This window comes from Giraffa tippelskirchi, chromosome 6 (assembly GCF_054371585.1).
Source record: "Giraffa tippelskirchi isolate mGirTip1 chromosome 6, T2T-mGirTip1v1.2.pri, whole genome shotgun sequence".
NCBI classification, from domain to species: domain Eukaryota; kingdom Metazoa; phylum Chordata; class Mammalia; order Artiodactyla; family Giraffidae; genus Giraffa; species Giraffa tippelskirchi.
Window position 1 is genome coordinate 67,090,134 of NC_137280.1, and position 25,692 is coordinate 67,115,825.

Here is a 25,692-nt window from a genome sequence, read left to right on the forward strand (position 1 = left end):
CTTTGAAGTTAGATGATTTGGAGGCAAGCTGCCAATTGAATTATTCGCTTTTAAAATATCACATCCACAGTAATGTGTGGAAGAGATGTGCAAACCCCAGCTTGGACCTCATCTCAGGACTGGGTGGAGCGGGTAAGAGGGATGGTGTGGACTCAGTGAGGGAGGCAGGATTTCTGTTCTGGATATGGCTCATGAGCTGGGGAGAGAGAAGCCAACACACTGATGGCTTGTTTATAAAGCCACAGGATAGGTGTGAATCAAAGTACTCACAGCACTGAAATGACTGGGCCAAAATGTAATTGACTGTGGCTGGAGAGGTGGCCACTAGCCCACTGACCAAGTGACCCTTTGTTCTGGCAATGGATTGGGTTGGTGATCAGATAATTTCAGCTAGGGAAATGAATAAACGAACATCTATCAGGACCTAAGGTATTCAGATTTCTTGTGAACATCAGTGATGTAGGTTTTTCAGAAATGTTAATGCCATGGGAAAAATCTGTGTGTGTTATATGTGTGTCTTTGTTTACTTAACAGAAATATGCAGAAAATTTAAATATAAGAATTATCTAACTTTTTATCTTTTTTAAAAGGTTCTGAAGTAACTCTTTTCATTGAGGAATATGACCTAAGCATTACATCAAGTTGTTGTTCAGTCGCTAAGTCGTGTCTGATTCTTTGAGACCCCATGGACTACTGCATGCCAGGCTCCCCTGCCCTTCACCATTTCCTGGAATTTGCTCAGATTCATGTCCACTGAGTCGGTGATGCTATCTAACTATTACATTCTATCAAGAGTTGCTGATAAATTGCTCATATTTGGTGCTATAAGTCTATGGGTCTTATTATACAGTTTGCTAATTAAGTTTAGTGACTGATGCTTTTCTGGATTCAGCTTCAAAGGAGGTCACATTACTGACCTTCAAGAATCCAGCCTCTAAACTTTTCAACAGAGATGGGGTGACAGACTGGGACCTGGGACCCTTGGTTGCAGTGCTGTAATGCTTGCACCTGAACACACCTCTCCATGAACAACAAAATACGAAGAAACTGTAAGGGACTAAAAATAACTGTGTGCATGTGCAGTTGGGGCAAATTCTGAACAAAGGATGCAAAAAGGTCAAAAAAAGTCCAACTGCCACTTCTGAAGAGCCAGGAGCAAAACCAGGGAGTTGGTAGCAAAAGCAGGGTACTGTGCATGCCCCCTGCACACAACACCACCTAAAGGGTGGACAAACGAAACGACCTAAACCACTCTTCTAGCCAGACCCCTGGATATACCCCTACCCTCATCCCATATAAGGAACAAGCTCGCCCCCACTTTGGGGAATGAGCAAGCAAGGGAGCCTGTTACTTGTTCTTGCTCCCTCCTGCTGCAGCAGGGGCCCCAGTAAAGCCTTGCCTGAATTTCTTGTCTGGCCTCTGATCAATCTCTATTGATAGAGGAGACCAAGAACCCTGGAGGGTAACAACGGCAGGACAAAACTGGGAAAAGAAGAGACTGCTCCCTGGCTTCTACATCCTCTTATCCTAACTTTTCTACCACACACTTTATTATTAGATTGATCCAATTAATTTAGCTCTTCTTGGCTATCATTATTCCTAATGTTTGTTTCTGAGTTTATCACTTAAGAACAGTCCTGTGTCTAAGTACTCTCAAGATATGGGTGATACCATGTATGATGTGTACGGACCTCTTATCATCTCAAGCTGTGAAAAGATCCTTTAAGGGACTAAAAGTGATATAAAAGTCATAGAGTGGGAAAGACCCAATGGAATCTAGTGGTTCATAACCTGGAATTCACAGTAGTAGTCTGAAGATCCTTGAGACGTGACAGTCTTTCAAAAAATTCCATCAATACCCAAGGAATTAGGACTATAACTCCTTGCAGACCCCAGGTGAAGTGAAAATAAGTACATATACAAATAGTCAAGATGAAGCTGGCCAGGCCAACAGAAATATCCAGTGTCTGTGCTCTGGGCTGGAGCTGAATCATCTTATTATGGTACCATTTGTTTCCTTGTGCAGAGCAGTAGCAATGGTGGGTCATGACACATGTGCCAACTCACTTTAAAAAAAGAGGGAATGCAAATTCATTCACATCAAATGCAATTTTCTTTGGGAAGAAAAACTTTGATATATATAAATTGCACTGGGTCAGAACAATGAAAGGTATTCATGGAGAAAAGATGGGAAAATCTTGACATAACTCAGTGAAGAACTTTTACAATGACACATCTCAGACCAGCAAAACTGGCACCAAGATTAATAAAACTTAAATCCACTTCTATTTTTTCAAATTGAGGAAATAAGTAAAGAACAAAACACCAGATTTTTGCTCTTTCTCTTCCTACCTACCTTCACACATTTAAAATATCATACAATTATCTTCACATATTTAAAATAATATTGGGACTTCCCTGGCTGCCTGTTGGTGAACATTCTTGGTCGGGGAAATTAGATTCCACATGCCTCTTGGCATGATCAAAAATAAAAATAAATAAAAGTAAACCACCACTGTGTTCATTGGGTCCAGTTCCTCAGATGTTTAGGGCTCCTGAAACAACTAGTCAATCCCTGGTGAAAGAAGACTCCAATGAGTTTAGCAAAGTTTCAGCCAGCTATTGGCCATGGGGGAGCCACAGGCTATGTCTTGTGCCAACTTATATGCTCCTTTCCAGAGCTGCAATTCCATATGAGACACAAACTCATCTCTCCCTTTATCTTTTCCACCTAAGTCTATCTCTGGAACTTCAGAGAAAGCAGGGATATTTCGTCAAAGTTAATGGATCAAATTGCCTACTTAATCCACTCAACGTTCTCTGGATGGCTTCAAATCCATTTGCCTTTCTGAAGAGAGTGAAAAACCAGATCCCTCTTATTCCTGGCTGAATTCAGCTGCTATCTTCAGAGTCGGGACTAAGAGTAGCCTGGGGAGTTTTCTTGTCAGTAAAAGCCACGTTGCCGGAAGAGTCTAGATGGACTTCAGGGAAATGTCCAGAACCCATCATGGTGTCTATCCCCAAAGCCTGCAAATGTCCCATCCAATGAACATCAGAGCTTAATCTGATGTTAAAAGTAGTTCAAAAGAAATTACCTATGGAGGGAAACTTGCCTGTGGCTTCCTCTATACCAAGACTGGACACAGACAATTAGATTCTCAGCAGCTTGTAAAAGCAGCCGACTCGGAAAACACAGCTTCCACTCCAAGACCACTGCCCAGTATTTCGGGCATTTTTAGGGGTAGAAACTTCAGGTCCGAGTTCTCAGAGGGGAAGAAGAAGCATGTGCTTTGGTCCTGAGGAGCCGTCCTGCTTTTTCTCTCCTCCTGGGGTCTTGTTCCTTCATCCTTTGCCTCACTCCTGCTTGTCTGTAGATTTCAACTTAACCTCCCCTCCTTGGGAAGGTCTTCGCTGACTATCTGGGATCACTATGCAGTTCTGCTAGAATGAGAACAATGTCCACTGAGCCTGATGACCTGCTAGTAATACCACTGGATTGTGAGCTCCCAGACAGCTTGGACCTCTTTCAGCATCTTCCTGTCCTCAGCACCCAGTACAGTGCTTGGCAAATTGTAGTTCATTAAGTAGTTGAATAATCAGTGGCTGCACGAATGAGGAAACAAATGGACTCTTGGGGGGACTGATTTGCCCAAGTCAAATGCTAAAGTAAAATGAATTTGAATTAAGAGTGTTCTTTGTCTTCTGGCCTTTCATATGCAAAAAGAAGGGGCCTGCCATTTAGTTTGCATCTCGCCTTTAGAGAGAAACAGAAGGAAAGAAATCGAATCCTAGTGATCAGTATTTCTTGACAGGAGAATACAATGGTCATGTTGATTATTTTGCCTGAATGATCATTTTGCCTGAAAGATAGCAAAGTGTGATGATGTTTATAATGATGTTTCGTTCCCACCCTACTCCGTTCAATCAAAATGCAATTCCAGAACGCTGAGAGAAAGGGCAGACTTTATCCCCTAGTTAGATGAAATTCATATCAATAATTTTTTTTTTTTGCTTTAACTCTTGTTTCTGATTTGGTATTAACATTTTAAGACAGTTCATTAGATGACAGTAATGCTAAACTGTTATACTAGGAAAACTGTAAAGAAGAGGTATTCCCATTACTTCCCATTATTACAAATAATTCCTAGTGAATTATTTGTTCTCTGGGCTTTGGGTGGCAATATTCTGAAGTGTAGGTAACTCACCAGTATAGCCACAGACTTCCAACATGTGTCTGAGGCTGACAAACTGAAGGGGCAATGTTGGAGCTGAGAGAAAGTCATGGGAACACCTAGTCCAGTTCTGCCTTTGCACAGATGAAAACCCTAAAGCCTGGAAAGGGAGACGTGGTGGCCCAAGGCCTTGCAATAGTATGTGGAGAATCAGGGCCAGGACTCCATTCTCTTGAGTTTCTGTTCCAGCCCTTCCCACTATCATAGGGGCAAATTTGAGGTCCTGCAGAAATTTGCCCCAAGATTAGGAGACTCACAGTGTTAACCAGCTTACTATGAGAAAACAGGCCCTCAGCATCAGGTCCACATGGCTTTGATCAGTAAGGCAATCAGATGAGAGTTTTTTTCTTTCAATGGCTACAGAAAACAGGATCTAAGAGAAGTCCCAGCTGGGACTGATAAAAACATAATAACATAAATATGCTCTTATATCCTGCTTTCAACCATGGCTAGCCTCACTCCCTACACATTTCTGGAGTCAAGGTTCTCTAGGCTAAGTGCAACTAAATCAAATGGTTCATTTTTTGTTTTATTACTGCATAAATAATGCATCCTGCTTAACCCTTTCCATGCCAACAATGATCGCATCAGGACTTTCAGGGAGTGAGATGTTAGGGGCATGCTAACACCACCTGGAGGAAAAGCTGGTCCTTTTCTGGAGTTTTCACAGAAAATTTCTACATATGCCTGCTGAGAAAGTGAGTCATCTTCAGAGGGTGAATACACACACACGTGCACACACACACAACCTTTTAAGATCGACTGAGCAGGAAACAAGGTAGACTGCAGAAACCTGGTATATATCTTTAGGACACAGAGAGGAGGCGATGCAGCCTGATTTAAAGCATGAAGGTTTTAGAATCAGACACGACCGGGTTCTGATTTCAGCTCTGTTGTTCACTAGCTATATGCCCTTCAGGGAATGAACTTATCTCTGAAATCACAATTTTGTCACTTGTAAAGCAGGCACGTCACACTGACCCAGTAAGATTGATGTGAGAATGAAAAGCAAAGACTTTGAACAGTACTCCCAACATGGTACCTGGCCCCAGGCTCTCTACTGCTATTAGTGTCAGTGACGTCATGGATGTTTATCTCTGTTCCTGGTAAGGAAATGCATTTAATTTCTGTCTTGTTGTGTGGAACACAGGCATACCTTATTTTAGTGCACTTCATTTTATTGCACTTTGCAGATACTGTGGTTTTTACAAATTGAAGCTTTGTGGAACCCTGCCTCAGGCAAGTCTATCAGTGCCATTTTTTAAAACCGTATTTGCTCACTTGGTGTCTTTGTGTCACATTTGGGTAATTCTTACAATATTTCAGACTACCACATCATATCTGCTGTGATCTGTGATCAGTGATCTGTGCTGTTACTATCATGATTCACTGAAAGCTCAAGTGGTAGTTATTTTTTTTAGCAAAAACGTGTTTTTTAATTAAGGTATGTACATGTTTTCAAGACACAATGTTATCACACGTTTAATAGATTACTGTATGCTGTTAATATGACCTGTATGCACTGGGAAACCAAAACATTGGTGTGACCTGTTTTATTGTGATATTTGCTTTATGATGGTGGTTTGGAAGCAGATCTAAAATAATTTCATTTGTGTTTTCAATCTTCACAGTACACATATGAAATTCATGAATAACGACCGAAGTCAGTCTACTGTACAGAAACAACTAATATATACAACAGAAGTACCAAATCTGTACTTTCCCCGCCGGTGATTCTTTTAAAAGGTCTAGAGGAATAATGGAAAAATGCCTAGGTTCTGATGTCATGATCAATGTGAAAAGAAGGGATGGGACAATGGTGATGATTTCTCAATAAATGGGGGATAGAACCCAGGCTTTAAAAGGGAGCAGTTTGCTTCTAAAAGAATAGCTCCACCTCTCTTGGCATATCACCTGTCATAAAAATCAAGTTAAGTATATGTATGGCTGATGCACTTTGCTGTACAGCAGAAACTGACACTGATATAGTAGTGTAAAGCCACTATACTCCAATAAAACACACACACAAAAAATCAAATTAAGATGATTCATACCCTCACAAAATGTACTTTATAGCGACATAAAAGCTTCAACATTTGATATCCTCTTGTAAATCATAAGTAAAAATGCTATTTGTCTAATGAATCCATTCTTGCTCCCTACAATCCATTCTCCACAGGCAGCTAGAATGATCTCTTAAACATCTAAATCAAATCATGTTACTGGCCAGCTTAAAATAGTTCTATCACTTCCCTAGAATAAGATCCAAAGTCAACCAGGTTTTCAAGCTCAACCTCTGTCTTCTTTAACTTCATCTTGTATTCCTTCCTTCCCCACTCACTATGCTCTAGTCACTTGGGCCTTTTTGCTCTTCTATCACACCAAACTTTTTTCCCACCCCAGGGTCTTTGCACAGGCTGTTCCTTCTATCTATAATGTTCCTTTCTAAGTCATTCAAATGCAGGGTTCTTTCAACACTCATGTAAAATTTTCAGAGGTCTCTTGATGTAGTAAGTCTGTAGTAATTGAATCTGATTCTTAGTCATATATCCATCTATATTTACTTCTCAATACTTTTGTGTTTTGATTAATTGTCTGCATTCTCTACTCCCTTAAAATGTAAGCTCATGAAAGATGGGGGTCAAGTCTGTCTTCTCCTTACGGGATCCTCAGCATCTCAAAGACTAAGACTGTTAAGCAATTGAATGAACCAGAGCTCAAGCTTACAAACAGATTTTAGTTATAGCATGCAACCAGTAGGGGAAAATACAATCTTCAGGATAAGGACCCTTTTCTTACATCTTCATTTTCATCTCAAATTTTGTCTCTGTTCTGAGAGAGTCAATGACCACATTGATGATCCACTCAACAGCCTAGCCTTGAAATTTCTTGGACATCCTCCTTGAGGTCAAAATGTTCACACTTTTGGTACTTCAGTTATCTACTTCTACTTTTGTAATCTTACATTTTAATAGTCCATGTATGATCACACGTTTCTTGCCTTCTGGTTTTCTTAATTTCATTCTACTCAGAGGCTCAGAGCATAGCAAACCTCACAGGTATCTGAGCCAGGGTTCAGGGAGCCAGGACACCAAATCAGTGGGCAAAACGTCTGCCCATGTCAAGAGAAAAGGATGAAAAGCATAAGGGTGTCTAAGAGCGGGCTGAAACAACAATTTTAGCCCAATGGGGCACAGATATAGGGGCCGGGAAGATGCACAACATCTAAACCAAGAGATTATCTTCAGGTATAGATTGGGACTGAAGACTCACATAGGAGCCAGAAATAATTCTAAGTGACTTCCCTTGCTCCTTCAAACTACTGACAGGCTCCTGAAATGGGTAGTGGAGAGGGGACTAGGGTGGAGTTGGGGGTCTTGGAAATCCAGAGCTCTCTCATATCAACTTGGACAATCTGGCTTCTGATTCACCACTGCATCAAATCTGCCTCTTGCCAATGTTGTTTTCCAATTCAGTTCAAATTGGCAATTTTCAGTTGTCCTTTAACTGGGCCTTTTGGCTACATTGGACACTGTTGATCACCTCGTCCTTCTCAAAATGCTCTGCTCTGTAGGCTTCCATGATACCTCATCGCCTAATCTCCTCTGATCACTTTGCTTCCTATCTGTCTCTGTCATGGGATCCTGACTCTCCTTTACCTCCACCTGGTGTTCCTGCATGTCTGTCTTATACTTTCTTACTGTTTTGTTTTGCATATTCCTTAGCATGATCTCTTTCACTCTCGTGGTTTCATCTATCCTCAAATGTTACCAGACTCACATCCCTTGTGTAGTCCTTTTATGCCTAAACTCCAGAAGTGTGTGTTCAACAGCTTTTTGGATAATCTCTCCTTGGACCTCTCCCAGGCTTTTATTGTTTCCTTCCATTCCAGTATTACTTATTTCGGTGGGCAGGTCTACCATCCATCCCGTCAGATCCAAGCAAAAACCAGGAAGTTAAACTTGATTGGGTCTTCTCCTTTTCTACCCTTATTTAGCGTTTAATTCATTCAATCAGCAAACTGTAAACAAGCCTTGTTATTTGCCAGGTATTGTTCTGACTGTGGACTCAATACTGATAAGGGAAACAGACACAATCCCTGTCTTCCTGAGGCATATAAACTACTGGCTAACTTCATCTCTAAAGTGTTTCTTTCCTCTGTCCCTCCTTCTCTATTATTCTAGCAGTAGTTGGCATGAAACAGATGCTCTATTAATCTTTATTGAATGAACGAATACATGAAAATGTAACTATCCAAACATCTGCTATCTATATAGCACCGATTACAGCATGGCGTACCGCTGTCATTAAAAATATTGCAAAGCATACTTTATGAATCAATAGAAGCTAAAACATCTGGCCAATTTAGCTAGAAAACCCCCAACAAAGCATGAGTATGTTTTGTCTGTGTTAAGCTAACACTTAGATGGTCTGGGCTTTCTATAGTACTGACCAGGTGATTTGGCAGAGCACAGGCTTAGCCAGACCAGTCTTGATCTCTTCCAGGCACACTCTATATCCCTCACTGCACATATGGCTCACTGACTTCCAGAGCTAAGCACAAGTGCAAACTCTGAGTGCCTGTGACTATTTTAATTGACTTAATCGTTTCCAAAATGTTATTAGTACCACTTGGTTATCAGCATATCATTGGCTGTTAAGTCTTAAGACATCAAAACAAACTGAGATTACTCATCCTGAAGATGGTAAATACAGGCAAAACTCGGGCATCTTAAGAAATATATGGTATGGTTAAACACCAAAAATAATAATCTTTGACTAATAATGACATCTTTATGATACCAGTTAAGATCATTAGGAAATTAGCAGAGAAACATATCTAGTATGCCTATATAATTCTACCAGATCAGTCAATCATCAATTAAAACCAAGTATTTCTACCTCTCTTCTGGGTTCTCAATTCTTAGTAGCAAGGATAGGCACACTGAGACTAGAACAATTTTTAACAGAAATTATCCCCATTTCCACAATCAGCTTAAATGGATGGAGTTTTTCAAAAGAAAAGACCAAAAATAAAAGGAAAAACAAAAATGCAGAGAGACAACTTTATGCACAGTTACTGAGGTGCTCAGGGTGAGGTGTGCATCTTTTCAAAAATAACCAGCATTCAGGCTCAAGTTAACAACAGACAGAGGAAACAGATGGTACTTTCAGCAGGGCATGCACCAACTCCAGGAAGTATTTAAGACTGTAATTTTCTATCATAGCAAATTGTACCATGCGCACCAATTCAGGGATGGAAAGAGGTAGGTATTGAAATCAGTGATGACTTGTGTGGGCATAATAATTTGGGGGGAAAGGAAATATTCACAAAAGGACAGTGAAGACCTAAGGGTCGACTCTTGCAATGCATGCAGACACGGTTCAACCTGCATCTTTGCCCAGTGGAATGGGTTCCATGCATTGATCTACAGCTCCTTCACACAGAGCTGGAAGGAAACGGAGGTTACCCTGGCCTCAGAGCACCCTGTCAATCTTTCAAATGCAGAAAAAAGAGGCAAGACTTTCAGCATTTTAACCTTTTCTATTTCACATGCCTTTAAGAAGACAAGTTTTTCTTAATGACAAATCAATGAGAAATGTTCAGTTCTGTGGATTAAAACAATTAACTTCTATATGTCTTCACAAAGCTCCAGATACTATCAATTTGGTCTGTTTACTTCATAGCAGTTTCAGCTTTTCCTTGGCTCGGGAGCATGTCAGAAGCTGTTTACAGGTGTTATATATGGGCTTTTTTGGTTAAGTTTCTTTAAAAAAGTGCGATGAATTCACATAACTTACATGAGTTCAACTATGTGTGCCTGGCCTCAATAACGAAAGGGAAAACCCACGTCAGAGCAGGTGATTTTGCCCGTGCTCTGAACAAGCACTCTGGGCAGTGGAGCATCCCTGAAGCCACTTCAGTTCTCCTTTGATCGACCTCAGTTCTCTGGTGCCTCTCAGAGTAACAGCATCTCACTGGGTCTAGTGAGATTCTAGTATTTGAAGATATACGTAAAAAAATGATTTGATTGTTTGATCATTTACACTTTATGTACTGACTGTATTGCCCTATGTCTCATGCATGCACTGCTCAGTCACTTCAGTCATGTCTGACTCTCTGTGACCCTATGGACTATAGCCCACCAGGTTCCTCTGTCCATGGGATTCTCCAGACAAGAATACTAGAGCAGATTGCCATGCCCTCCTCCAGGGGATCTTCCTGAACCAGGGATCAAACCTGTATCTCCTGCATTGCAGGTGGATTCTTTACCATCTGAGCCACCACGGATACCCATCCTATCTCTCATAGAAGATGTAAATCCACATTACATAAGAATAGCATCATATTGATGGCTACTCTTGAATGACCTCACCTTTACCTCACTTGCAGCTATTATATTTCTCAATCAACAGTGACCTCCTGATTCTACATTTCAGAGGGTACCTCAGTTCTCTGAGCCAGCCAACTAACTCAAAAAAGAGACATTCTCATGGATTTGACCTTCCTCTTCTGTTGCTAGTTTCATAACATGAGGTTTATCTTCTCTAACATGAGGAATTAATTTTGGTAAACTGATAATTCAGCTTCACATGACATTTATTTTTAACTAGGTCAAAAAAAAAAAAAGAAGTGAGTGTTGAGAACCCTCTGGTATTCCTGGCATTTCCTGAAATTGACTGCATAAGTTAATTCCATCCTGAGGATACATGTTTGATCATTTACGATTAAGATGCTCAACGGAGAAAAGGTTAAAGAGGAATCGGTTTTCTCTGAGGCATCCGGGTTGGAGGTGCACATGCATTCACAGCAAACCAGAAGAAGGAAGCCAGGACTTACGTTCTGTTTCCCCACTATGTTATCGAAGGGCAGTTCAGGGCTCCAAGACCCCTCTGTGAACGTCGCTCCGCTGTTTCTCCTGTCTGAGGAGCTCACAGACTCCTTGACGATGTCTTCGGGCAAAGACAGCAGACTCTCCTCAGGCTGCTTGATTAAATAGGTCTCTATATTATGCTTCCTCAAGAATTCGTTCCTCTCTTTACCGTGACCCTCTTCCACATTATAGTCACCGTTGAGGCAGTCCAGCGTGGCTTTGGAAATGTGAATCCGCCTGTGTGGACAAAGCATAGGTTGTCATACACCTGACGTGGCTTGCAAAGGCCATCTCTGTTTTTGGTTCTTGTGCAAACCCGACATCAGGGCTGTACATGGGTGCTGGGAGGACATGTCCTCAAGGACTGCATCTGTTCCTCTGAAAAAAAGCAAAAAGAATAAAAGAAAACAGAAATATAAGCATAAATCAATGAGCAGAGGATCTATCACCAACTTCAGCCCAAGGGACCCTGTAGCCTCTGATAAATTGCAGCCCCATTGAGCCACATTTAAGCAACCTCCTTTTTCCCCTCATGACTGTCAGCCTGATCCCAGCAATTCTTAAACACACGTGATTATTTTTTCAGTCGTGTTGATTATTTTGGAAAAACAAGTTCTATAAATGTTGCTGAGCCCAACAGCAATTATTGTCAGATTACCATGCACATGTATACTTTTCCTGTCATTTCAATTTTCACACATTTGTGCCTTATTTCTTCAATTTATCTATAATCTTCTTAAGAACAAAGGCAGGTCTTACAAGTCCACAGGGCTACAGGGAGGGATCCTTTAGGAAAACCACTCTAAGATGGGATTTCCCCTGTAATGTGTATGTGAAAAGCAAAAGAGAACAATGCTGTGGATATGTGCGGGCTAGGCTCACTCACAAGGTAACAGGCTCTTATCAGCCATCGAAGTCCAAGATTCTAGTTTCTTTTTTTAGCCAAACAACAGATGACATCAAGTGCCTTAAAGATCAGATGTGAATCTTGGGAATGTCACATGGTAAATCCTTCCGGACAAATTTTTTCTATTCTTGTCACTAACTGAATCTGACTGCTTATTGTGCTGCACTGTGGTCTGGGTTGACTCGCTTGTTGCTTACAAGCATGGACACTTTGGCCAGTTTGCTTGCATTGAAACCCTAGCTCTACCACTTGCTAGCTGAAAGATTTTGGGCAAGTTATTTAACCTTTCTAGGTGTCTATTTTCTCACCCATAAAAATGGGAACAATAATAGTGTTCATTTCTTAGGGTCATCACGAGTATTTTAAGAGTTGATTCATGTAAAACAGTCAAAACTGTTCGTGGCACACTACACGTGCTACAAAAGAAAACACCTGAAGTATTCTTTAGAATGGCACTATTTTATTTCTGTTTTTTATTCCAGGCCTACTCAAGGCTTATGGGAGACAGTATACGTCCTGAACAAGATCTATAAGGCTTCCGTTCTGCGGACCCTGCTACTCCAAGGCTCCTTCGCTGACACTCTCTCCAGGTAATCAAGTAATTGGCGTGTCCTCAAATTCAAGGTGCTATTTCACGCCTGCTAAACTCAGAGCAAGCCATTCTCCTTGCCTAGAATGCTCACCCCACGTTCCTGATTCAGCACAAATTCATTTCTCTCGGCTGACTTCAGTGTTCTTGAATATATGAATGAATGAATAATGTAGGTACTTAAGACTTCTCTTGGCTTCTGGATTCTAGAAACAATATACCCAAGGAAACAATTTTTTTAAAGTGACTTTTCCAAATGCATTTTACTTAGTACTATCTCTGCTTCTCCCTGTCACCCTCCTGGCTTACAGAGAAAATAATTCACTGCAAAGACAGGTAAAGAAACTGCCAACAATGCATTTCTGATCATTTAGGGTACATTCTGCACATTTTCCAAATAAATATTCTTGTATACAGTCACTGATGTCAAAGGTAAGGTAAAATACAAGCAGGTCTTAGTTTATTGTGCTTCCCTTTATTTTACTTCACAGCTATTTCATTTCTTTCTAAATACAAATTGAAGTTCTGTGGCAACCTTGCACTGAGCAAGTCTATCAGAGCCATTTTTCCAACAACCTTTGCTCACTTTATGTCTGCATCACGTTTTGGTAATTTTCGAAACATTGCAAACTTGTCCACTATTGTATTTGTTATGGTGATCTGTGATCTTTGATGTTATTGTTGCAAAAAGATTACAATTTGCTGAAGGCTCGGGTGGTGGTTAGCATCTTTCTAGCAATAAAGTATTTTTTAATTGAGATATGTGCACCTTTTTAGACATACTGCTATTGCATCCTTAATAAACTACAGTATAGTGTTAACATAACTTATATGTGCTGGGAAATCAAAAAATTTGTGTGATTTGTTTAATTGCAATATTTGCTTTATCGTAGTGGTCTAGAATCCAGTTTGCAGTATCTCCGAGGTACACCCATATTCAAAATAAAAGCATGTGAAAGCTGTTTTGAGCTTTCTAGAGAAAAATGCTAATTACAAAATATTCTCATGATAAATTTTGTTAATATATAGGAACTTAGCTCAGTAGTGCTGACCTAGGAGGATAAAAAAGTTGTTTCACCTTCGATGAAATAAAAAGGTGTCCCAGTCTTTCTCAGATCAGTCTTACAGCTGGGTACTTGAAAGCTGTCTTTTTCTCACCGGCAAAATGAAACTCTTGGAAGTGTTTTATAAAGTCTGATGGCTGATTTTCTTTAAAAGTAATCAAGTTACACACCAACCCCATTTGGTATTGTCTCTGGATTCTGCATTTTATCATTTTGTGGTCTGTGCTAAGGGGGACTAATATTTGCATATCCTAAATCAATAGTATGTTTCCCATAGTGAAATGGCAACCCACTCCAGTGTTCTTGCCTGGAGAATCCCAGGGATGGCAGAGCCTGGTGGGCTGCCATCTATGGGGTCGCACAGAGTCGGATACGACTGAAGCGATTTAGCAACAGCAGCAGCAGCATAGTGAAAGACACCCTTCTCATCATTTACTATGATCCTTCTGCTGAAATTCTAATCAATATTTAAATGCTTTGATAGAAATGGAATTTCAGGGGCTCATTTTAATCCTTGCTACTATCTGGAGCTTTGGAGTAAGACATCTGCAGCTGAGGTCTGGTGATTACATTTCCCTGTAAGGAAATGAGTCAGGTCTCAGACAATATTCTCATATATTGAACATTAGGTAAATCCGACAGTTTCTGATAATTTTAAATGCCATGACATAATAATAATAGTCATGATGGTAAATAAGCTCTAACAGGTGAGCAACACTTATTTTGCAAAATGTTATTTTGTACCCAAATGTAGTCTATAAGCTTTGTTCCAGGAATCATCTAATTTCCATTCCTTCCAACAACTGTAGGTGATAAAGCGTTTCCCCCTCCTCATTTTGCTGACAGTGAAACTGGCTCAAAGGCAATGAGTAAGTAACTGGACCAAAGTCCTATGAATGGGAGATGACAGATGGGGATTACAGCGTTAACTTTCAGAGTCCTTCCAAGACTCACAGCTACATCACATAGTCATTACTACAGTCATAACCACCATTATTTCCTGAGCAAAGAACTTTATATACATTGCTTCACTTAACTAAATGTTGAGAACAGTGGTCCTCAGAGCATGGTACCAAGGCCAGCAGCATCAGCATCATCTAGGAGTTTGTTAGGGAGGCACATTCTTTGTTCCCATCCCAGACATGTTGATCAGAAACTCTGAGGATGGGGCCCAGCTGTTGGTGGTTTAACAAATTATGTATGGATTTTGCATGACTCCGAGGAACAGACCATCAACCATTATGCCATGGTGTTGTATGCCTCCTTCCCTTCTTCCTATGTTCTATGCATCATACTAGGCACTGCACACACAATGAGGGACTGGAGATTCATAATAAAGGACAATCTTGGGCAAATGGGACTGATAAATTAAAAATGGGAGATAGTGATTGGTAGGGAGGCTCTTCATAGCTGTGTTTATGTGACATATTTCATTCCTTTGAGCCTCAATGTCCCCATTAAAACAAGGAAGCTACTATTTACTATATGGAGAGATGAAATGACATGATGTATTCATGGTATTTAGCAGACTGTCTAGTCCATAAAAGACACTTGACACGGGTTTAGAATGGGGGGCTATCTCTCTCACTGAAAGGACAAGTAAGCTGAGTTTTTTCCTACAAAAGGTGGGTGTGGGTAACAGACATTAAAATAGTTGGAAAAGCCAAACAATGTCAAATCATGGAAAGTTCAGAGATATATCTGAGTTTTCAAAGGAAGGTTAAGGTCATATAGAAGGTCAGTAAGTCTTAACCCTGGCTGCCCATGAGAATTGCTTTAAGAACTTAGATGAGATTTTGCACAGATTCTGCCTGACATGGACTGCTATGAGGTGGAGACCACGGGATTTTTAAAATGCTCCTGTGCTGTTTCCAATGTGAAGTCAAATCTGAAAGCCAGTGCTTTACAGGACTGAGTCCAGAACACCTGAGTGTCCTCACTGCCTATGACAAATGTCACTACAACTTTTGGAGCCAATATTTGCATGATGCTTTAAAGTTCTGTGTCCTCCAAAATAATTGTTTCTTGGACATATACTTTTGAATTCTGCACATGGGAAACCCACTGTCACAAAGTGAGCCAATGGTAAGTGTTAAGCAAGGAGAGGGCTTTGCTTTGGCTTACCCGGGGATTCCTCCAGATTCAAGTTTGTTCGCAATGTCCACATCCCAAGACCAGACATCAAACTGCCACTTCCGAAGACCCAACACGCCACACAACACCGAGCCTGAGTGGATTCCAATCCGCATGTCAACATCATGCTTCGTCCTGGATCGCACATACCTGATGACATAAGTGAAAGAAGAGACACATGTCAAAGGCCAGAGTGAACATCTTGGCTCTGGTGGCAGCTTGGGTCTTGCTTACTCCATAAATTTAACTCTTGCTCATTCATGTGTCACCTCTTCCATGAAGACTTCTTGGATTTCCTGATAGCTGAAAAGATACCTTTCCTTCTCCAAACTCCCCTAGCTTTTAATCTGAACTTCTAAGGGTCTTTATCACCTTTCTCCCCAAACCTGGTCATCCTATATAACGTCTTTCTCAGGGAATGACATCGATATCTTTCTCAACCCACTACTGCACAAACCTGGGATAGATGACAGATTCTGCACTTCATTCAACACTCCATTTCCAACTTAAATATTTTAATTTTTATTCCATTTCCTTCTCTCCACTCCTTATACCAACATTCTAGTTCAGGTCACCCTTAAGCTTCAGTCTGGTGTCCCCTTACAGCTCATGGTCCACAAAGCTATCTACAAGACAAAAGTGACTGTCACTCTATCACTCCTTGTCTAAAACTCTTTCCTGACCTCTCAACCCCTTAGAGCAGTGGGTCTCCCGAGTAGCTTCCTCACATGCCAAGGCTGAGCCCGGTCAGCTGTTGGGATGTATAAAGACAATCATACAACTTCCGTCCATAGCTTTTGTTTTCATCTTTACCAAAATTCAATATATGGATTGACCTTAGGGACCTTATAGGGTCTGTGACAGACTGTCCTCTGCTTGTAAGCATGGGGGAGGAGTCTTGAAAATAGAAGATTTCTTCCATCAAGGGCTGCCTCTGGGTATAGCCTTCCTCATTTTCAGAGTATTTCTAACCACTTCAGTTTAAGAGTTAAACGATGTCATTTAGTTAGAAAGAAATTCAAACTGTAGAATATAATACTTTAAAATAGAAGAGCTAGAAAAATCTTCACTGCCATATAGAAATCCAGTGGTTACTTTACTTCAAAATGCTGAAAGGAGTTGTCAAATTTAAATTTGGACTTCCCTGATGGGTACGGTGGATAAGAATCCGCCTGCCAATGCAGGGGACATGGGTTCGATCTCTGGTCTGGGAAGATTCCACGTGCTGTGGGCCACAGCTATTGTGCCTGAGTTCTAGGGCCCACAAGGCACAATAACTGAAGCCCGCACGCCTAGAGCCAGTGCTCCACAACAAGAGAAGCCACCAGTGCTTCTCTTCATCACAATGAGAAGGCTGCCCACTGCCATGAAAGGGTAGTCCCCACTCGCTGCAACTAGAAAAAGCCCGTGCCCAGCAATGAAGACCTAGTGCAGCCAAAAATAAGTAAGTAAATAAATAAATAAAGATGATCTATCTTTACGACAGCTTATATGATCAACACTGATCATACAGATAAGCAACAAGGATATATTGTACAGCACGTGGGATTATAGCCATTATCCTATAATAACTAATGGAGTATAATCTGTAAAAATACTGAATCACTATGCTGTATACCTGAAACTACTATGAAATCGTATATCAACTATACCTCAATAAAAAATAAATTAATATAAAAATAAAGATGATTTATCCCTTTTTATTTGACATGAAAGTGGATATTTGGGGAAAAAAACCAAACTTTCCTAATTTGTTTATCCAAACTGAAGAGGATGATTTATGAAGGAATGAGAAAGTAACTGCTTTTCCTAAGAAATTCACGCTTTGAGGAGAGAATTTTGAAAATGTCGGAAATGTCTTCTTCTCTTTGGGAACTTGACTATCAAACATAAGTTATATCAACTATCAAAATTCTCAGAGAGGGAGTTCTTTGGTGGTTCAGTGGTTAGTAGACTTTCACTACCGGGGCCCAAGTTTGATCCCTGATCAAGGAACTAAGATCTTGCTAGCTGGGTATCGGGGCCAAAAAAACTCTCAAAGATACGTATTTACTAATAATGTCAGGGAGAAAAAAGTTTTCCTTTCCCCTTCTAGTTTCTTCAGACTGCTCTAAAAATTAAACTGACGTGAGACAGAGTAACAGGAAAAAATCAAATTTAATTACATATACCCAGGATCTCCCAAGAAAAATGACATCCCAAGACAAGTTAGGGAATGAAGGCTCCTATGAGGAGAGAAGGGGAAGGGGCGAGGAGTTTGAGACTTCAAAGGGGGAAGAAAGCAATTTACAGGAAGATGGGAAAGAAATGTTTGGTAAACAAATATTTGCCAGGATTTGCAAAGACAGTGGGACACAGAGAGAAGTTTGATCAAACAGGACTTCAGTTTAACATGTTTAGCTCCTATTCCTTATAGTATCTCTGAGGCCAGGTCTCTTAATGGAATGGGGCCAATTTAAATTTTCTTAAAAACAAAAGGCTGCCAGGGCTTCCCTGGTGGTACAGTGGATAAGAATCCCCCAGCCAATGAAGGGGACATGGGTTCGATCCCTGCTTTGGTATGATTCCACATGCTACACAGCAACTAAGCCCATGTACTACAGCTACCAAGCTTGCACTCTAGAGTCTTCTATGCTTTGCAACAAGAGAAGTCACGGCAATGAGAAGCCTGTGCACCACAATGAAGTGTAGACCCTGCTCAATGCAACTAGAGAAAATCTATGTTTAGCAACGAAGACAACGAAGACCTAGCACAGTAAGAAAAAAAAAACCAAAACCAAAAACAACAAAAATAACAGCCTTAAAATAATCTTCATGCCAAACAGACACATTTTGGGGTGGCAAATTTTGCTCCTGTATGGTAATCTATTTTAAAATTTTCCAAGTACAGAATTATGGTAGATTTTGAACCCATTTATTAAAAAATATAAAAAACCTATTGCCTTATAATGATTTTGTATGAATAACTCACAAACATCAGAGGAAAAAAAGTAAGGTTGGGAACTTCCCTGGTGGTCTAGTGGCTAAAACTCCATGCTCCCAATGCAGGGGGCCTGGGTTTGGCCCCTGGTCAGGAAACTATATCCTACATGCCACAACTAAGACCTGCATGCTGCATCTAAGACCCAGAGCAGCCAAATAAGTAAATATTTTTTAAAAAGGAAAATGTATGGCAAGCCTTGTATAAGGCTTTGTCACAAATGACTTAGAAAACACAACCAAGGGTGCAAATACATCTCCAGAATCTGCCTGTCTTTATAAGATGTATATTTCTCTCTGATAGCCAAACACAGAAATAAACTCAATTTGAAACCTGACCTTTGCATTTCTGTATCATAAACTATTAAGATGAAAACAAAAATCAGTTATGTTCAAACCCACTGCTCTCACCAACAAATGGTGAGAGCTGAAAGATTTTGCACTATCATTGAATTTTAAATATTTGAAGGTATTGTTTATTTCACCAGTATCATTTACAACCCATCTCTCATGTGCGTTTTATAGTATGTACTTTTAAATGTATGAATATAATGATAGAATGGACAATAATACAATTTCTAAATTATTACGATCACTTTTGATAGAGATGGGGGATCAAAATATTCAGAAATCACTGGCCTGTGAGATAAAATGGAAAATTTTTAGCCTGCCATATAAAGTCCTTCATGAGCTTCCTGCATCTCAATTATCAGCCTCATTTCTCAAGCATACATTGGACTCCAGCCATCCAAACTGCAAGTCATGCTTGAATCCTGGGCCCTCCTCCCCCGGTCTGGAATGTCCTTCCCCTCCCTTCAGGTGACGTCTGGATTATGTGCTTTCCCCAGTGTTTGTACTGCATCCCATGTGAACAATAATTGGGATACTGTACTGTAATCATCTCTTCCCTCTACTGGATTCTAAACATTGACGGTATAGACTTTGCATGGTTCAGTGCCATTCACCCCTCTTAACATGGTACTGTGTTTGGAAAGTGGCCCACATTAATGGACGTTTACTGGACGGAAACATGGGTGGGTGAATCAATGGGTATCCATACTCACTATTCATGTTCTCACATTTCTTTCTCTTTTTTTAAATTTCCTGACAAGGGATCAAACCCATGCCCTCTGCAGTGGAAGCAAAGAGTCTTAACCATTGGACCGTCAGGGCAGTCCCTATGTTTCACATTTGTACATATAAACTTCTTGAAGGCAGTATTCCTGTCTGAATAATTCTTGTATCTCTCACAGCCTGGAGCATCATGCCTCACATACACTGTTTTTTTTTTAAAGAATAAATGAATGATTCCAAATATAAGCTGTATTCTCTGTTCTTAACAAGTTTGGCTAAGACGGTAAAGAATCCGCTTGCAATGTGGGAGACTTGGGTTCAGTCCTTCGGTTGAGAAGATCCCTTGGAGAACAGGATAGCTACCCACTCTAGTATTCTGGCCTGGAGAATTCCATGAACAGAGGAGCCTGGCAGGCTACAGTCTGCGGGTCTGCAAAGAGTCAGACATGACTGAGTGACTTTCATTTCATTTCACTTCAACAAGTTATAAGATAATACACTTATTTAAACAAGAAAGTAAAGTGGAAGTGGGTTGAGAATATAGAAATAAATTAGATGTTAAGAAGGAAGCCACAGACATTAGAAAGAACGCTTGTAGCTAAAGGATGAGACAAGTTTTATTCCTGGTGAGGACTCTAGTTTCTGGGCCATTGTTCTAACTTTAAGTTAAAAACTGCATGTGTATACATATATATACACACAGCCTTCATCCACTGATAATGAAAACATTTTGAGGCCATTTGAAAAACAATAAAGCAAGAGGACAAGTAGCATCTAGCACTTAGGAAGAGCTTTTCAGTTTCTGATGCTTTCTCAATGAGTTTCTGTGAGATGCGTCAGTGGGAGAGGTCATCGGTGTGGTCTACCATGTCTTACACCACAATATTCAAACACATATTAGGATTGTGTTTTCCTGCAGATTTCATGTTATTTTTAGCCAATAAAATGTGAGCAGAGGGACTTCTCTGGTGGTCCAGCGGTTAAGACTCAGAGCTGCAGTGCATGGAGCATGGGTTTGATCCCTGGTCGAAGAATCAAGATCCCACATGCCTTGCCGCGAGGTCAAGAAAATACATATTTTTGGGGCAGAAGCTTTAAAAGACTGATCAACCACATTTTCTCTCTGTTCCCACCATCAATCAAGGACACTTGGTGATGAAGCCTTCTTAACTAGGGTTCTTGAATAGTGGTTCCCTGACATTTCTTCAACCAGTTCACAATGGACAGAAAATGTGAATGAAAAGTGAATCTTTGTTGAGTTAAGCCATTGAGATTTGGGGGGATGTCTGTCATGTCAACCTGCTTGGGACTATCCTGAAGGGTACAGTCATCACCTCCAATCTACATGCTTCTCATGATATGAGCATCACTATAGTGGAGGGAGTAATACAGACTCTGGTGTTAGACTACCTGAGTTTACATCTTGCTCTGCCCCTTACTAGCTGTACTAACTTAGGCAAGTTACTTAACGACTACCTAAAATGGGAATGACAATAGCATTGTCAGAATTAATTGAATAAACATACGTAGAGAGCTGAGAAGAGTGTCTGGAACATACTACAGACTACTTGGATGCTTATCACATTTGAAGGAACTGTTGTTGTTGTTAAGTCACTGAGTCATGTGTGATTCTTTGCAACCCCATAAACTGTAGCCCACCAGGCTCCTCTATCCATGGGATTTCTCAGGTAAGAATACTGGAGTGGGTTGCCATTTCCTTCTCCAGGGGATCTTCCCGAGCCAAGGATCAAACCCATGTCCCCTGCATTGGCAGGTGGATTCTTTACCACTGAGCCACCTGGAAAGCCCATGAGGAACTACAGGAAAGTAAAAGGATTTTCTTGTGGCCACACAGCTGATAGGCAGGATTCTAAGACTAAACTGGGGCTGTTGTTTTTTAAACCTCATGCACTTCACAACGTAGATACTGTATGTGTTATGTGAGTCTGGGCAAATAGCTTGATCCAACCCAGAGTTTCAACATCGTAAAATAAAACTCTAGCTGATTTTCCACTTACAGAGCCTCTGTGAGCCCCAGAGGAGATAATGGATGTTAAAGCACTTTGCCAACTAATTGTGAGGGTCTATTAAACAGCACTCTGTGCTAATGCCATTGGGCAATTAACATTATCCACGGAATGCACTGGAACATCTTAATGAAAAGACATTTAGATTTTTTATTTTCTTCTACAAAACAAAAATTATAAGAAGACAAACATGGTTGCTACACTGCATTTTCTTTCTTTTTGTAGTGTCTGGGATTTGACTTAATAAAAGATAAGAATGAAATTATGGCAAAGTAATGAATAATTTACAGACAGTGATCCTCTTTGGAAAGGCTACCCAGCGGTTGCATAGAACTAGAAACACATACCATGTGTTTCAAGACCACTTCTTAAAGGGGTACTCTGGGCATCTTTGAAACTAAAATGGACAGAATTCTGCTCTGAGTTACAAGTCCTGTTTAATTTTTCCGAAGTAAAGCCACACTGATGCTTTGCAGTACTTCATCACTGCAAATAAAGGAAAAAATGCCTATAGATCGCTCACCTTATGAACATGTTACCTTCCCTTTCTTCTCCATAAACTCTGAGCTTCTGGAGGGCAGGGGCACCATCTTGCATTTCCACATGCCCAACACTTAGCACGTAGTGTGTGCTGTGTGCTCAGACAGTCAGTCGTGTCCGACACTTTGGGACCCCAAGGACTGTAGCCCGCCAGGCTCCTCTGTCCATGGGCTTCTCCAGACAAGAATACTGGAGTGGGTTGCCATTTCCCCCTCCAGGGGATCTTCCCAACCAAGGGACTGAAACCGTGTCTCATGTCTCCTACATTGGCAGGCAGATTCTTAACCACTAGCACATAGTACTCAGATGTACTTATTGAATTCATGGACAAAACCTTTCTCTCTCTATAGCCTTTGGCTGTCCCAAGATGCTTCTAAGAGTCCCAGGGGAACCATGGAGGTGCCTTTAGCCCTGCCAGTTGGAGAGTGGGGAGAATCTCCACATCTTCCCCCTTCAATTCAAGCAGCTTTGCTCTCATCTGTTTTCATGGAGGGCGTCTATCTAAGATTTCTTTGAAATAAAAACTCCACTTAATAGTTATTACAAAATTTTTTGTAGCTCTAGATCAAGCAGCGGTACCCATAATGCAGCAGTTAACCAGGAAAAAGTGATGATGTTATTTCCTGTAACTGAACGGTTAAAGAAGAGTGCTTGGTATACGGTAAAAGATGAAGAACCTTAGAAATGTTCTTTCAATTGAAATGCTGGAAAAAAAGGAAGAGCGTGGGAGTCAGTTATGGAAGTCAGTTACAGTCACTGGACAAGGTGTTCTGTGCAAGTGTCAAGTTTTATCTTTACGATAACTCTGTACCATTACCAGTACCATTTTACAAATGAGGAAACTGAATCCCAGGAAGTCCCTTTCTTTGGTCACACATATAGCAGTGGCATAGCTAGAATTTCACCCCGGGGGTGCGAGTCCAAATCCGGCAGTCCACTTCTACTACCTGGAATGGTTTACTTTGAAAAAGAAGCCATCATTGGTGGTACATGAACCACTAGGGTTTGATCTGGCTCTGCCCAATAGATGGATGACACAGTCTCTGCTGATTAATTCCCAACGTTAGCAGACCTATGGCAAGCTCCCTTCCATAGATTTCTGAGTTCACTGAAGGTAGCACAGGAGTCACTCACTGTCAGGATGGGGGCTCTCGGCACGGTGGTCATGGAGGCTGACTTTGCCTTCAACCGTGATCTATTCCACACCCTTTACTGGATGCTGCAGTCAGCTTGCCTTACAAAACTTGCAGCTCATCTCCTTCTAAAAAGTTGAAAAACTACCATGTCTTATCCTAGCATGGAAGTTGCAGTCTCATAAAATACTTCATATGATGCCCACAACAGTTCTGATAGGTAGATACCTATCATGATTATAAATTTCCATTTTACAGATGAGGAAACTGAGGCTCAAGAGAGTTAAAATGTATTCAACATCTCTTCTGTGTTGACCTCATGTGTTGACTTCATGGTCTCATTTCATTCTCACAACCACCCAATACTACACATCCTATCCATTTATCTCATTCATTCATCCAACAAGCATTTCTTGAAGACCTCTGTAGATATAAGCAAGGAACCAAACAGACAAACCAGAAAATCTGTTCCTGTCTTTATGGAACTTGAATTAGGATTTTTTCCCCCATTTTACAGCTAAGGAGCCTGGCATGGAGAGAGGTTAAGTCTCTCATTCAAGGTCAGGAAGTGACAGGTCCTAACTGGCCCTCAGAAAGCCAGACTGCAGGTTGAGAGCTCCACGGACACCTTGCCGCTGCTTGTACTCTGTTCAACATCACCCTCCTGCTTTTGGGAGTGGGAGGGTAAGGGGAGAGTCTAGAGCAGGATTCCTGTACAAAAACAGTGTGAACCCCGTGAGAGAAAAGCAAGAGAAAGGATCCAGCCACCTATTTCCTACACTGAGTTCTACGTCTTTCTCTCTCTGTAAAAATAGATATAAAAAACTAAGGTTGCCCTAAATGATGTGTGTGCACATGTATGTGTGTGTGTGTGTACTCTACAATGCATATTTCTTTAAAATCACAAGCACTTTCCTATGCCACTGAATACTAATGTAAACCATGGCAAATAATGGTTCCTTATTTCCCTGTTTTGTAATATGCAAAAATTTATCTAACCATTTTCCTGCCTTTAGACATTTAGGGATTCAGATGAATATGCCTCAGGGTCTTTGCCCTGCCACTAACAGGCTGTGCGTCATTGACAGGAAGTTATTTATCCAATCAGAGTTTCATTTTCCTCCTCTGACAACTGGGGAAAGAGATAGTAGCTTCCTCACCTCACAGGGCTGTGGTTAGTATAAGGTGAAGTGAGTCAGGAAGGTTATTTAATATAGTGTCTGGCTCGTGGTAAGCATTCAATCAATATTAGCTTAACCAACTATTGCTACTAGATAGATTTGATCTTCATCATTGTAAATAATTTTGTGAAAAGAACCCTTGCTCACGCATTACAGACAACTCTGTTGCATTTTAAAGAGAACTACAGCTTTGTGGATGCTGTAGTCCATGACTTTTCAGATCAAGGTGAGAAAGGGGTTTGGGATGGAAGTAAGATATATATAGAGAGAAGCAAGGGAGAAAGGGAGAGAAAGAAAGAGCAAAAAAAGTTCAAGAGGGAGAAAGAAGAAGGAAGAGGTGCCCAGAGGTATGCAGTAGGCTTGGGCACTCTTGCCTCTTAAGGGAAGAAAAATAACTCCTGATTTTCATTCCTCATCCTGCCATGTTGCTTGGCAGGACAACCCCACCACAAGGATTAAGACCTTTGCTCCAATTAACTGCTGGGGACAAGCCAGTTTCTGCTTGACATTCTGGTGTCATTCCATGTCTTTTTAGCAACTGCGCTGGAAAGATCAGGCTCTGCAATTTTCATTAAGTTTCATCAAGGGAGTCTTTGCAGATTGTTAACAAAGATATTGCATATTACAGAGCCCACCTTCGGCTCTAGTGTCTTATAAGCTATCAAGCCTCCCCAGAAATAGAGCCAGGGTGTGTGAAGAAGTGCCACCTGGAGCCACTTTTCAATCTACTTAATGGAACTATTATCTAAGCCTATTTTAATTAATTTAATTTTATGAACAGACATCCATGAGATGCTGTTAAATGCTTCATTAGAAATAAAGCTACATTCAATCACCTTTTTTTTCCCATTCACCCAGCTAATATCATGTTTCTAAAATCAACTATTTTTTCTGATGGGATACATTTACTAAGAGGTTTGATGAAGGCTTACGATCTTGTGATTGTCAGAGGTTTACT

General features: G+C 40.7%; 1 protein-coding gene across 1 annotated transcript in view; it reads right to left on the bottom strand.

The window, feature by feature from the left end:
* ADCY8 (adenylate cyclase 8) overlaps nucleotides 1–25,692 on the bottom strand; it is a 225,441-nt gene that overhangs the window by 91,345 nt on the left and 108,404 nt on the right. Inside the window, exons 6-7 of the mRNA XM_081505325.1 lie at nucleotides 15,792–15,950; nucleotides 11,074–11,344 (exon numbers count right to left, since the gene is read on the bottom strand). Of these exons, the coding sequence (XP_081361451.1) occupies nucleotides 11,074–11,344; nucleotides 15,792–15,950 (430 nt within the window). The remainder of the gene's footprint in view (nucleotides 1–11,073; nucleotides 11,345–15,791; nucleotides 15,951–25,692) is intronic.